Raw genomic sequence first — 15,641 nt, forward strand, 5'->3', positions numbered from 1 at the left:
ATCGGGAGTGGAGCAGCTGGGTCTTGAATCGGTGCCCATATGGGATGCCGGTGCTTCAGGCCAGGGCGTTAACCCACTGCACCACAGCACCACCCCCTGGCCCCTATTTTTTTTTATTTTGATTTGCATTTTCAAGTATTATCTAAGAATTTTTTTTACCTATATCAAGTTGCAAAGACTTGTCCTGTTCTTTCTTCTACAAGATTGAGAGATTTAGCTTATTGTTTTGGGGATATACCTGTAGAACAATTTTAAGCAGAATTGGTAATTCCTTCCCTGTTCTCATTAAAGGGAAAACATTTGATTTTTCATTGTTATCATATTAGCTGTTTTTGTGGTACATAAATTATACCTCAATAAATTGAAACATGTTTAACTTAATAAAATATATACAACTAGAAGACATAGGGATGCCTACTAGATGACAAAGAATTCTAATGCTATCTGTATTCTCTTTGTTGACAAGTTACATAGACCATGAGGGAATGCAAGCATGTTTTCAGAATAAGAAGTTGATGGCTGATAAAAAGATAAAAGGCATAAATAAAAGTATAGCTGCAAGAATTGTGGCGCACTGGCAAGACAACAGGCTTCAGATTCATCGGTCTTGGTCCTAACCCTGACATCACTCTTTATTTTCTGTGGAGCCTTTGGCAATGGACTTAACCAGGAATTCCAATTTCTCACCTTCATGTTTGAGATCTTAAGATCTCCATAATGAACTCTTTTTTAAAGATTTATTTATTTATTTGAAAGTCAGAGCTACACAGAGAGAGGAGAAGCAGAGAGAGAGAGAGAGAGAGAGAGGTCTTCCGGTCTTCCGTCCAGTGGTTCACATGGCCCACTCCCAAACTGGCCCCAACAGCCGGAGCTGTGCTGATCTGAAGCCAGAAATCAGGAGCCTCCTTCAGGTCTCCCACCCAGGTGTAGGGACCCAAGGACTTGGGCCATCTTCTGCTGCTTTCCCAGGCCATAGCAGAGAGCTGGATTGGAAGTGGAGCAGCTGGGTCTCAAACCGGCACCCATATGGGATGCCAAGGCTTCAGGCCAGGGTGTTAACCCATTGCACCACAGCACTGGCCCCTATAATGAACTTCTTTTTTTTTTTTTAACTTTTATTTAATGAATATAAGTTTCCAAAGTACGAATAATGGATTACTATGGCTTCCCCCCCATACCGTCCCTCCCACCCACAACCCTCTCCTTTCCCCCTCCCTCTCCCCTTCCATTCACATCAAGATTCATTTTCGATTATCTTAGTATACAGAAGATCAGCTTAGTATACCTTAAGTAAGGATTTCAACAGTTTGCTCCCACACAGAAACATAAAGTGAAAAATAATAGATGATTTTTTTAAAATGATGATGAAATCAGATCAGACCTATTGTCATGTTTAATCCCAGTGAGAGTCAAGTTGGGAGTTGATAGTTTCTTTTCTTTTCCTTTTTTTTTTTTTTTTTTTTACAGAGGATCAGTTTAGTATGCATAAAGATTTCAACAGTTTGCACCCCCATAGAAACACAAAGTGAAATATATTGTTTGAGTACTCGTTATAGCATTAAATCTCAATGCACAGCACATTAAGGACAGAGATCCTACATGAGGAGTAAGTGCACAGTGACTCCTGTTGTTGACTTTACCAATTGACACTCCTGTCTATGGCATCAGCAATCCCCCTATGCTCCAGTCATGAGTTTCCAAGGCTATGGAAGCCCCTTGAGTTCTCCGACTCTTATCTTGTTTAGACAAGGTCATAGTCAAAGTGGAGGTTCTCTCCTCCCTTCAGAGAAAGGTACCTCCTTCTTTGAAGACCTGTTCTTTCCACTGAGATCTCACTCACAGAGATCTTTTGCCAGAGTGTCTTGGCTTTCCATGCCTGAAATACTCTCATGGGCTTTTCAGCCAGATCCGAATGCCTTTAGGGCTGATTCTGAGGCCAGAGTGCTATTTAGGACATCTGCCATTCTATGAGTCTGCTGAGTATCTCACTTCCCATGTTGGATCACTCTCCCCTTTATTTATTCTATCGGTTAGTGTTAGCAGGTACTAGACTTGCTTATGTGCTCCCTTTGACTCTTAGTCCTTTCTATAATGAACTTCTTATAAGACTTAAATGGACAATCATGCAAATCATCTAGCAGAATATATCAACAAATAAAACTTCAATAGCCACCAGTTCCCTTGCAAGTTAAACCTTGAAACAACTCTAAACTGTCTTTGCATGAACACCAATTTGAGAATATGAGAGATGAAATAGATAAATATTCAAACAACTCCATTTGTTTCTTTTTACAAAATTGTGACATGAGCTATATCCAGAATTTCTTCTTGAATTTATTTCATAGAAAATCATGTGAACCAAATATTCCTAATTCATGTTATTAAACCATTTGCACAGGCATGTTGTCAGTCCTAAAACATGTTCATGAATCAATTTACTGTCCTGGTATGACTTTGTAGCTGTTAAATGGATCTAAACAGAATTCTGTGACTATTATGCGTGGTTTCTTCAGGAATTCAAGTTGGCTTTCTATTTTAAGCTATTTTCTCAATGTTTTTATGAATCTTTGTTTAATGAGTAAATATTTTTCAGAAATGTTTGATGTTTTCCTTTCAGAAAAATCTTAGAACAGGGGGATTTATAGGCTGTCATTATTTTGTTTTAATTCTCCATAACTTGGAGATATAAATTATCTTTCTGCACTTCACAGAGATACACTGCAGGCCATATCGAAGGAAATGCCTCAATCAGGTGCGTCTCCAACTGTGTGGCAGCCACATTCAGGGAGCAGCTGTAGGCGATCATGGAAGAGCGAATTAGCAAGACTGAGAAACCAGAGACTGCAGTCCGGACAGTTAGGGGCCACGCCCTAGGGATCCATGTGGCCAGGGTCTGGGGGTGACTTGTTCCCTCAAAATCCCACATGCACGCTTGATTCCCGGCCCAGCAGCGTTGGGAGATGCAGCTTCGTGGGAAGTGGGGTTCCAGGCTCCTGGCTTCAGCCCGGCTCAACCCCCACCATTGTGGCCATCTAGGTAGTGACCCAGCAGATGGAAGATCTCACCCTCTCTTTGTCTTTCTCTCTCTCTCTCTCAGCAACTTTGCCTTTCAAATAAACAAATACAACTGAAAAAAAAGTCAATTAGCCTGAGGCCAGCAGGGGCTTCATCGAATCTACCAACCAAAGGTTATGTCCAGATGTAGTAGAAGTCAAGATCAATTCCACGGTCTTGGAGTCACACTGACCTGAATCTGCATCTCACCCCATCCCTGCAACCTGCTTACAGTGTGAACACAGGCAAATTTCAACCACTAAAATTGTTAACTCCCTCATCTATAAACCAGTTTGATCCTGCCTGGGTATTTTAAGGATTAAATCAAGTAAAAGGTGTAAGGAAAAGTCTCTTGTATAGGAGGTAGTATTGTATTTTAAAATTAATCAGGAGGCTAGTACTGTGGCGTAGCAGGTAAAGCTGCCACCTGCAGTGCCGGCGTCCCATATGGGTGCTGGTTCGAGTCCCAGATGCTCAACTTCCAATCCAGCTCTCTGCTACGACCTGGAAAAGCAATAGAAAATGGCCCAAATCCTTGGGCCCCTGCACCTGCATGGGAAACCTGAAAGAAGTTCCTGGCTCCTGGCTTTGGATCAGCATAGCTCCAGTTGTTGCAGCCAACTGGGGCATAAACCAATGGATAGAGGACCTCTCTCTCTCTCTCTTTCTCTCCCTTCCTCCCTTCCTCCCCACCTCTCTCTGTCTCTCTCCCTCCCTCCCTCCTTCCCTCCCTCTGCCTCTGCCTCTGCCTCTCTGTAACTCTGCCTTTCAAATAAATAAAGAAGATATTTTTAAAAATCAATCAGGAATATTTATAAATCTCTCAATAATGCACATAACAAAAATCATTATAATCATCTGGTGAATTAGCAGAACACAGAAAAAAATGACTAAAAATTAAAAATGAGAACTTTTCTTAGTAGAAGGTAGAGTCAAAAGATTTAGGGGCAGGCATTTGGTTGACCTCCTGGTTAAGACACAGGTTGGCATATCCGCACCCCATATCAGAATGCTTAGGTCCAATAAGAGCTCTGCTCGTGATTCTAGCTTCCGGCTAATGTTCTCCCAGGAACGGCTCAAGTAGCTGGGTTCCCATGTAGGGACTCAGACTGAGTTTCTAGCTCCCAGCTTCAGTCCCAGCCCAACCCTGGTCATTGTAGGCAGTTGGATGGGATCCAATGGATAGAATCTCTATTTATTTCTCTCTCACTCTCCCCACCCCCACCTTGTTTATCTCTCTCAAATATTTTATAAAAGACATTGAGTTAAACACTGGATTTGCAAATGAAAGATACTGCGATTTAAGCGATGTGCTTTAGGAAGAGATTTGAGAAGTCTCCAAACCAAGTGTTCAATCCATCTCTAGAAGTCTAAGAACCAGCCTGTGCACAATGGAGAAGAACAGAGTGGGAGAAACGCCTGGCTGTGCACTGCCTCTGTGAAGGGGCATGGCCAAGGCCCTCTGACTGCTCCTGGAGAAGGTTTACAGCCTCAGGCTCACGGACTCCACTGCCTTTAATTTATACTACTAGTGGTCAGAGCAGGTAAACAGAGCCCGGAGTTCTTCACTGGGAAACAGTCAGAGCCAAGTGTTGGCACTGCCACTTCAGAGATACAAGCTTGGGCAATTGAACTTTGCTCACCTCCAGTTCCCTTATTAGAACAGGAACGATGGAGCCAGCCTCAGGGGATTATCCAGGATCACTGTAGTTACTGTTGGTTAGAGCACTTAGCATTTGTTGAATGTGCTGGCCCAGGTAGGCAGCTGGTACTTCCCAGGTATCTATCATTAAAGGCATCATGCGAGTAACCATCTGCCTGTGCCGCTCCCGCCACCTTGGTTAGTTTAACTCTTGGTTTGTAGGCCCCTGCAGAGGACAAATTCATGACCTTCCAGGGTCAGGTGAACATAAAAGATGTGCCACCTTCTCTAACAGGGATCTCTTTTGTCCTGTCTTGATGGCTTTCTCAAGGGTCACTGAACCATAGAAAGTTGTACAAAACTCCATTCCACAAATCCCAATACCTTCTATCTGGAAACACAGATCAAAACAGAAAATATTTTATAAGAACAATGAAGCTTTCATTTCCTTAATTCTTATAGTCAATTGTTAATGAAATAGGTTGCAATGATTTCCACTTAATATAGATGGATAAAAGCACCAGAGACCATTAAAATTAACCTGTTATAAAGTCATTAGTCCTCACTGAATCTAAGCTCACTGCCTTTTTGTGATATAAGCTTAATAACAGTAGGGGGCACATTTAACAAAAGTCAACACTGGACTCCCAGTTCCTGGACTAGCCTGGCACACAAAGTATCTGCACAGTGCACCAATGAGTTACTGAATCGGCCAATCAGTAAACAACCTGCATACTTTAGCTCTAAAGTTATTTGTCTGATGTGATTTGCTTTTCTATCAAATCACATATAAGAAAAGGGGGAAGGTTAGGGACTTTTGTCAGATAGAGGATTTTAGCTTCAGGCTCAGTCAATACACCACAATGTGCCTTCCTTATACATGTACTGTTTTTCTCCCATCCTTTCTGCTTCACCTACCTTAATCCAAGCTCTCATGACCTCAGCTAGCCCTCACCAGGCAGTCTCCCTGCCTTCTGCCATCATAATCTCTCTCTCTCACCCCTCCCTCCTTCCCTTTCAAATAAATCTTTAAAAAAAATCAGTCATCTTTAAACCTTCAGGTCCATCACTGTGTGTGACCCACAGATATGCTTGTACATGTAATCAAAACTAGCCTGGTTGTGACGTGGAATGGCCTGGAAAAGGAAGTCCTACTAGAAACCTTCCTACATTGAGCCCATTCCTCCCATTGCTTTGCTGACTGATGGTGAAAACCTTTATTTTTGCCTCCACAGGACCTGATTGGCATGCTGAAGGAGCAGCTTTCTGATCACTTCAAGGACGTCATGGTTGGCCTCATGTACCCGCCACCATCCTATGATGCACACGAACTCTGGCACGCCATGAAGGTAGCAATCTAGCCCAGAAACATACCTGTGGCAGGTGCAGGCTGGCATTTCCGGCATTTCTGTAGACGGGTGGACTGCCCCAGGATGCTCCGACATACTTGTATGACCCTGCAGGGAGGGAGGAGGGACTACATGAGCAGTGATGTGACCGTGGAAATGCTGCAGCCAAGGGAAGGAACTGGGCAGGAAGACGGGGCCTCCAGAGCCCATGGCTGGGGTCAGCCTGCTCTGTGGTTAGACAAACCCAGACTAACAAGTCAGCTGCAAGATGAGCTACCAAAAGGCACGCCAGAGATGAGCCCAGGGCCATTCATGTTTGCCTCTCCTCAATGTGTATTTGTATATTGAAGGGGATGCATTAAAACTCATGTGAACCTTTTAAAATTATCTCTAAAGACCTGGTTCATTAAGCCAGAATGGGATGGAGAGCTAGAGTCAAAATACACTTGATCTTAGCCAAAAGGCCAAGAAGCGATAGAGTTAAAATACAGAAGTGATCTAGCTTTATTTTTGTGACCTTAGGTTGGTCCTTTATAAAAACAATTGCTCAAATATATCAGAAGTTTACTTTGCAAGGATTGGAATAATAATTCTTTCTTCCAAAAAGTCATTTCAGTAAACCAAATCAACTACAAGCTTGTTACAGATTTTGTTGCCCAGAGACAGAGACAAGAGTGAATTTAACTTCTTTCCAGAGACTGACATTAAGTACCTGTTCCAGGAGGATGCTTGCCAGTGGCCAGATTACCACAATCTGTGAACCATGTGTGACAGGAAGAAGAAAGAAAAACAATGACAGAAATGTGGATTTGGGTCATCATATGTACAGATCAGAATAGACAGTGTATAAAATTCACTATTTATTTAGACTACTCAACTTTTCTTAAATGTTGCATACAGTTCCTAGCTTCTTGCAAAGTTCTGTGATTAAAAATGTAAGAATAAAGTCATATGTTGCTGTATAAATGGATATTTTTATCAAAATTTCACAGAACAATAAGGCTTTCTGTGGCTTCCCTGAAAAAGTCACACTGCCCCTGAAAATCACTATCATAGACAAATACAAGTGCACCTGTCTAAATAGGGAGCACAGGAAGTGCTCAGTCCAAATGTTTAGGCAAATTGTACAAAATTCCACATTTAGGGAGATGAAGAGCCCTAATTTCCTTTGGGAAATTAAAAGATCTGTGCTTTTTTTTTTAACTTGAAGCTTTATTTATTTGAAGGGCAGATTACAGAGAAAGAAAGAGAGGAGAGAGTGAGAGAGACAAAGAGAGATATTCCATCTGCTAGTTCATTTTTCAAATGGCTCCAACAGCCAGGGTTGGGCCAAGCCAAAGTCAGTAGCCTGGAACTCCATCTGGGCCTCTGGGGCCCAAGCCCTTAAGCCATATTCTGCTGCCTTCCCAGATGCATGAGTAGTTACTGGATTGGAATAGCCAGGACTTGAATGGTGCCCATAGTGGATGCTGGTGTCACAGGCAGTGGTTTAACCTGCTGCATGGCGACACTGGCTCCAGAAAATCTATGTTTGTACTTCAGCTTGCTATGGAATGGATGTTCCAGTAGCAAATGGAAATGCTAGAGGCATGCCCATGCTTTTTATTATAAATGAATAAACTGGGTTTCCTTTGGATAATAGCATCTTCTCAGGGTGAAGCGGCTACCCAGTGTCAGAGCCGGAACTGAAGCTGGGTCTGTCTTTATCCCAAACACATGTCCTTGCCTCCTGCCACTCCTCACACCACCAGGAATGCTGTGTCCCCCTGTACAGTACATAAGGCACACTGCTATTCCCAACAAAAGTGCCTATGGATCTCTCTCCTTTCTCATTCTAGGGAGCAGGCACCGATGAGAACTGCCTCATTGACATATTAGCTTCGAGAACCAATGGAGAAATTTTCCAGATGCGGGAAGCCTACAGTTTGCGTAAGGAAATGCGTCTGTGTCCATGTGTTGTACACATACGTGAACTTCATATTTCTCAGTAGATGAAACACTTCAGCCTATGAATTCTACAGAACTCTCTAAGATACTTTTACATGTGAAATATCACTCACTCAAGATTCTAACTCATCAAGTGCAATGGATGACTGCTGTGCTAAAAATAAAACCATTCCCTAGACAATCCAGCTCAGCACATCCTCCCTGAAGAGCTACCAGCTGCTGTGAGATGAATGTTTTCATCCCGACAGAAAAGTCCCAGCAGGTCAGAGGGCAGTTGTCTCTGACAGCAGAGACCTGCTCAACAGGCAAAACACAGCGAAGTGCAGTGGTTGTCGAACTGTCCAGAATTCCACATCTGGGGAGACATTTTTGAGTTCTACAAATATATTTGCTATGCTTTATGCACATTTCTTAATTCCTGTAATCTATCCCAAAATCAGATTTTTGTACCTTTCAAAAGTAGAAGGAGTAGCTAGTTTTGTTTTCGAAAGGGTTTAATTTCTTAAGCTCCCACGTATTATGTAGTATGTAACATTGAATGTCAAGAAAATGTCCCAGTCACCTCCAATGCATTTGAATGACAAGACTTTCCTCAGGGCAATGATATAAAAATCTTTACTGAAAATAGTAAAATGAGTCATGGCAGCACTTAGGAAAAGTACTAGAGTGGGCAGCAGTCTATAGAAATGGAATGTGTAATTCTACATTTTGAGAATAAGAGAATGAAGTGACTCTCAATGCTGTTTCTCACTTTAGGAATAAAGATTTTTTTTTTAAGATTTATTTTATTTATTTGAAAGACAGAGTTAGAGTGAGAGAGAGAGGTCTTCCATCCACTGGTTCACTTCCTAAATGGCCTCAATTGCCAGGGCTGGGCCAGGCCGAAGCCAGGAGCCAGGAGCTTCTTCCAGGTCTCCCACATGGGTGCAGGGGCCCGAGTACTTGGGCCATCTTCTGCTGCTTTGCCAGGCACATTAGCAGGGAGCTGGATTGGAACTGAAGCAGCCAGGACTCGAACCAGAACCCATACGGGATGCCGGCACTGCAGGCAGAAGCTTAACCTACTACAGCAAAGCACCGCCCCCATAAAGATAATTTTTTAAGACAAGAAGCCTATAGCTTTGTAGTCATTGGGTGACTGATTTTAGTGGTGGGCAGTTTATTGACAGAGAAATGTTGGCAGGTTGATTGTCTTTCTAGGACTTTCAATCACAGCTTGGGCAGTAGCAGGAAGTAGCTCAGAGCAGACTGATGTGTGGTGCTATAGACAGGTGTACTGTAATGTGGCTCTTGTCAGAATACAACAACAACCTCCAAGAGGACATTCAGTCAGAGACCTCGGGACACTTCAGAGACACCCTCATGAACCTGGTCCAGGTATGGCATTGCACAATTCACACCACTCTGCCCTGTGACAGACATGTGCTATTTCCAAAAACCAGGTCAGAGAGCCGTGGTACACTAGAAGTCAACAGTTAATACTATGCAATAGCCCTTCCTGAGTATCAGCTGTGTTCAGGGCACTCAGAAACTTGACTTGGTAGAGAGACAAGCACAAATAATTAAAATTCATCATACTTACAAGGAATACACACACACACACATCTGATACATTCTAAGAAAATAGAAAAGATTAGAAATATTACAGTGAAAATTCATAATTCTATTAGAAATTAATTTCATTTTTAAGACTGCTAACTGAATGGAGGGCTTATAAACTTTTCCGAGCCTCAGACACATAGTAAATGAGAAACCTATTTGATTCATCACATCAAAGCATTACAACATGGATATTCCCATAAGCACATTAGAAATGATGAAACAGAATAAAAAAGTATAAGCTTCTATCCATTGATGGTCTACGGAGTTAATAGATGGACATCTATTGTTTAATTGAATCCAACAGACCCCATGTGACTGTGTAGCACGCCCAGAGCTACCTACAAAAAAATCCTATCATGAAAGCAAGATGACTTCAACTTTAAGTTAGATTTTGTCATTTACTTTATTTTTCTATATCAACTAAATTGTATGTAATTGCTTCCATTCAGATATTTCTTTTTTTTTTCTTTCTTTCTTTTTTTGACAGGCAGAGTTAGACAGACAGAGAGAGAGAGGGAGAGAGAGAAAGGTCTTCCTTTTTCCGTTGGTTCACCCCACAAGTGGCCACTACGGCTGGCATGCTGCGGCTGGCACACTGTGCCAATCCAAAGCCAGGAGCCAGGTGCTTCCTCCTGGTCTCCCATGCGGGTGCAGGGCCCAAGGACCTTGGCCATCCTCCACTGCACTCCCAGGCCATAGCAGAGAGATGGACTGGAAGAGGAGCAACTGGGACAGAATCTGGCACCCCAACCGAGACTAGAACCTGGGGTGCCGGCACTGCAGGTGGAGGATTAGCCTAGTGAGCCGCGGCGCTGGCCCTCATATAATATTTCTTAAGACGTTCATCTTACTAGCTTTATAGTCAGAATACTATTTTAAAGATACAATTATCATTTGTTTTATGTAGTTTCTCGAATGTGCTTGTCGCCTGATTTAGCAAACACATGAAGCCCACAGTTGGGAAAAATAAAAATGTCTTTCAAGCCAGGATTTAGGTTTTTTGTTTTGTGTGTAAGGGTGTGTGTATGTATGCACATGTGTATACTTGAAATGACACAAAGGTATATAAATATCCAAACCTTTCCTTTCTATATCAAAAACATGACTGAGTAGTTAGCCAAGAACTGCACTAAAAGCCACAGAGAGACAGAATTTTTGTACATGAGAATGGGAAATTAAGAAAAGATTCCATTGCTTTCATGGAGGAACAGGGGCAGGCATTTGTGAGGGACCACGTGGGTTGTTCACATCCCACATCAGAGTGCCCGGCTGAGCTGTGATCCACCTGCTTCTAGGGAGTTCTGCATACCACTTAGCCAAAGCTCTTCCCATGATCTAGTTCTCAAATATGGCTTACTTGTTGGTATCTTTGCAGCCGGCAACTCCACTACCACACCTCTTTTTTATTTTTTCACAATCTGAAGACAATTCCTTGAAGGCTCTGTCAGACAGGAAAATTGGCTGGCATTGCTTTGGGGCCGCCTAAACAGGCACTTTGCCTTTCAAAGCCTCTTTGAGTTTCAGCTGGAACAGCTTGAAATCAGTGTTTCATAGTCTCTTAGAGGCACCAAATGTCTAAACTTTCTCTTCACTTTTATTTCTGCTTGCAAGCCAGTCCCTTATTCCATGAGCTCATCTCTTTCTTGCAATACACAGTTAAAATCATAAAGTAAATGTCATTTGCAAAGCTCACATGAGGACCAGACCAGGTTGCTATGATCATGGAGGAGCTCTCCCCCACAAAGCAACCTCCAGTCTCAGTCTCCACCCACTGCAGCACCTGCTTTGCAAGCGTCCCAAGCGTGTCATCAACACGCAGAGTAGAAAGGCCAACACGCAGAGTAGAAAGGCAATGGCAGCTTTTACGAGCTTCACTGTGATGCATGTAGTCTTGCCTAAGTTTCACTGGCCAAGCCTCAAGTAAGCCCTGTGTTCTATCAAGGGGGCAAAACACAGTGCAGCTGTTGGTCTTGAAGGAAAGTGAAACACGTTTGGCGATCAGCCTCCAGCATGCATGAAAGCTGTAAAGAGAAATGAACTCTACAACCAGGAAAGGCAAACGGGCCCCAGAAGACGGTAAAGTGGAGAAGAATATGCCAATCAGAGAAAACTCATACAGGTGACTACCTTAGGCACAAGAAGTTCTAAAAGGGTAGTGTGTATAACCAAACAAAAATGCTGAGCATTCTCTCCTAAAAGTACTTTTAAAAGGAAAATATCTTTGCATTTTTATCCATGCTTTATGTTTTTTTGCACATGCTTTCAAATTACCTTTTAGGAGACCCAGCATATAAGTTTCTTGGTCCTGCTTTCCATCTTTCATGTAGATTAATGATATTTATCATATCATCAAAGAGGAAATATCATATAAAGGGCATAAGTATCTCATTTTAATCTGAATATATCAGATATATTTTTCCATGTAATTGATCCTACCAGGAATAGTTTCTTTGAGATGAATAAAAAGCCAAAGATGAAGCTAACTTGTAGTCTTTTATTCCTTCTATTTTATTTTTGCCATACAGTATGCGCAAACACAATTTAGTCCCATGTGTGTTTGTATTATTTTTGTTTATTTTGATGAGTTTCAATAAGGAACAAAACAAGCAAATTTCAAAGAGGCTAGGAGGGAGGGAGGTAATCATTTCCCTTAAGACATCTCAAGGAACCTACTCTTCAATATTACTTTCTTTTCTTCCATCATCCTTCCATTTTCCTCATTTGGGGCAGACGAACACGTCCAACACAGAGGCTGTGGTCTCCTTTAATGTGTATCTAATCATGGCTACAACTTCATATTGCAGTTCACATATGTTTATAGGATTCAGTTGAAGAATTAATAAATATGCATGTCAGACTAGAATACGAAGTCATAGTGCCAAGCCACATGGATTTAATTCTTTATTCTGTGTGCGTGTGTCTGTGTGCACATGTGTGCTGTTAATTTTGAATTGGGAATACCGAAATAAAAAATAAAAAGGAAAGCCAATGCTGAGAAAAGAACATGAGGAGAGAAAGTAATGGAAGCTCTCAAGTTGCATGCTTACTCCCCTCTGGCTCCCAGGACTGTGCATGTTATCACCTCTCAAACTTGGCAGTGAGGCCTCCAGAGATGCTATTGCCAGGAGCTTTCATCTATGAATTATTAGCCCCAAATATTCTCAGCCAAATGTTACTCCCCTCAGTTTCTCCCCTCCACATTTTTATCTTGACCCTTCTTTAAGTCCTGTACTCTTTTTTTGCCATTTCTCTGGCACCTATTAAATATATCAAGTGACTATCTTGGGATCTTTACACGACCAAGTCACCCTTGTCTGACTTTATGGAAAGAGTAAAATCACAAACTTAGTTATTCACATTTCTCAGTCCATCATATCTAAGTGTCTTTGGCAATTGACTGCACAGGAAAGTAAGCAGATGGGCACCATTTCAAGTTAAATGTCCAAAAATACCATCTTTGCAAACGATGTGTCAGAGATGTAGAACTTCAGGGAATTCTTGTTTTTCTCACCAATTTTGCCAGGGTCGGAATGTACTAAGCTGTCTAGGGACACTGGAGGTCACCAAGGAAATGTCAATGATCCAGAAAAATCTCCCCACGTCTACCAACCGATCTTTGAAGTTTCTGACCTTTCCAACGACAGTTTCTGGAAGGCCCGCAGTGTGTGCCGAGCATAATTTGAGACACTCGGGGAATTATCAGTGAACAACAGAAACAGAGTTCCCAGCCCCTTAAGTTGTTTACGTTCTAGCAAGGGGGAATGCACAACTCAACGTAAGTCTACAAAACAGGCAGCTTACATAGAATTTTAGAAGTTGACGAAAGACACAGCAGAGCAGGGTGAGAGAGACAGGTGTTGTAGGCAGGTTGCAATATGATATAGGTTGATCAGAGTAGGTCCCACTGAGAAGGTGAAATGTGAGGAAAGAGGTGCATGAAAGAGTCAGTCAACAAATGAACAGACATGGCAGGCTGTCGCAGCAAAGTGTACAACTCTAGAAAACGTCTAAGAAAATAGTCGATGGGTTTGAGGTGTAGCAAGGAGGCCAGTTGGTGCCATATAGGACAGCCAGCGAAATGCATGGGAGTGGTGGGTGAATAGAGGGAGTCAGAGACGTTGCAAGTGGTGAGATGATCCCTGATCCTGCAGTCACTGGAAGGACCGCACCTCTTATTTGAGTGAAATGGGGGAGAAGTCCCTCCACGCTGGAGTTTGAGGAAAGGAACGATGTGATCTTTAGCTTTACAAATGCTCACAGTAGATGCCGCCTTGTGAGAATACTAGAGGGAGACAGGAGTCAAACAGCAGCCTGCAGAGGGCTGTATCTTTAGTAAAGCCATGACAGAGCATCTACGCGGCCCCTTATGGGAGCAGCGGCAGGAGTGAAAGGTGCCCAGATTCTGGATGGACTGTGGAGGTAAAGTCTGTTGGTGTTTCCTGAGAAACTGGACGTGGGATACGAGGGAAAGAAGCACCCAAATGTGACTCTCAGTTTTTCAGTCTGAGCAGGGGGTGCGGAGTGGCAAGCAACAGAGATGTGGAAGACGGGAGTTTAAGGAGTGCCTGTGGTGATGCGAGGCCAAGAGTTGGATTTTGAACAAGGAATTTGGTATATATAAAGGAGAATCAAGTGGAGAAGTTGAGTTGGCAACTGGAATAGACACATCAGAGGTTCAGATGACAGATGTAAATCTGGGTACCAGCACACTATTCGGGTGAGACTACACAGATGGGATCCAGAGCCACAGGTATAGATAAGAGTACCAAGAGAAGCAGTGTAAATACAGAGAAGACGGTCAGTGACTAAGTACAGGGACTTACCGGAAAGTAAGAGGAACCAATTCAGGGGAGGAGGCGTAACCAGTGAGAAAGAAGAAAAAACAGAGAGAGAGCCCAATCCTGTGAGCTGAGCAAGGGGCACGCAGCAAGGAGAGCACAGAGCACAGCGTGGTTGCCCCAGATCCTGCTACCGTGGATCACACAGGATGAAGACGAAGTAGTCAAGAAATAGAGACTTACTCCAAACAGTGATAGAATTTGCTCAGGGCCGGTGCAGCGGCTCACTAGGCTAATCCTCCACCTAGCAGTGCCAGCACACCGGGTTCTAGTCCCGGTCAGGGCACCGGATTCTTTCCCGGTTTCCCCTCTTCCAGGCCAGCTCTCTGCTGTGGCCAGGGAGTACAGTGGAGGATGGCCCAAGTCCTTGGGCTTGCACCCCATGGGAGACCAGGAGAAGCACCTGGCTCCTGCCTTCGGATCAGCGTGGTGCACTGGCCGCAGCGCGCCAGCTGTGGCGGCCATTGGAGGGTGAACCAACAGCAAAGGAAGACCTTTCTCTCTGTCTCTCTCTCTCACTGTCCACTCTGCCTGTCAAAAAAAAAAAAAAAAAAAAGAAAGAAAAGAATTTGCTCAGGAATGACCTGAGCATGTGATGGTTCCAGGATTTTTGTCAACGTCTACTGAGTCACTTACAAGGAAAAGTTGTGCTTATTCTACAGGCAACCAGACAGGAGGGCTACACGGACCCCGCCATGGCCACCCAGGACGCAATGGTAACTAGAGCCCGCGCTGGCCCTGACTGTGTACAGCCTGTGTGGGAGCGGCTGGGTGGGTCTGATGCACCTGTGGGCTGTGTACTGTTCCAGGTGCTGTGGGAGGCCTGCCAGCAGAAGACCGGGGCGCACAAAACCATGCTCCAGATGATCCTGTGCAACAAGAGCTACCAGCAGCTGTGGCTGGGTGAGGATGAGCGCGGGCTCTTTCCAGCTCCTCCACTGATTATGACACAGAAAACAGAACATTCATGGGGCTGGGGCTGGGACACGGGTTAAGCCACCACCTGTGACTCCCACATCCCATATCACATGCCATACCAAGCACCAGCTGGAGTCCCGTGTCCTCTGCTTGTGTTCCAGCTCCCTGCTAATGCACCTGGGGAGCAGGTGATGGCCCATAGCTGAGTCCCTGCCGCCCATGCGGGAGGCCCTGATGGAGCTCCTGACTCCTGGCTTCGAGCTGGCCCATTGGGAAGTAACCAGAGAACTG

At 43.6% G+C, this 15,641-nt stretch overlaps 1 protein-coding gene across 1 annotated transcript in view; it reads left to right on the forward strand.

The window, feature by feature from the left end:
• LOC103346716 (annexin A10) overlaps positions 1 to 15,641 on the forward strand; it is a 74,751-nt gene that overhangs the window by 44,827 nt on the left and 14,283 nt on the right. The window contains exons 4-8 of the mRNA XM_089302166.1: positions 5,932 to 6,045; positions 7,884 to 7,974; positions 9,290 to 9,369; positions 15,095 to 15,148; positions 15,242 to 15,335. Coding sequence (XP_089158292.1) covers positions 5,932 to 6,045; positions 7,884 to 7,974; positions 9,290 to 9,369; positions 15,095 to 15,148; positions 15,242 to 15,335 — 433 coding nt within the window. The remainder of the gene's footprint in view (positions 1 to 5,931; positions 6,046 to 7,883; positions 7,975 to 9,289; positions 9,370 to 15,094; positions 15,149 to 15,241; positions 15,336 to 15,641) is intronic.

The sequence above is a fragment of the Oryctolagus cuniculus genome, chromosome 8, assembly GCF_051225735.1.
Source record: "Oryctolagus cuniculus isolate XC-2025 breed Fujian yellow rabbit chromosome 8, ASM5122573v1, whole genome shotgun sequence".
NCBI classification, from domain to species: domain Eukaryota; kingdom Metazoa; phylum Chordata; class Mammalia; order Lagomorpha; family Leporidae; genus Oryctolagus; species Oryctolagus cuniculus.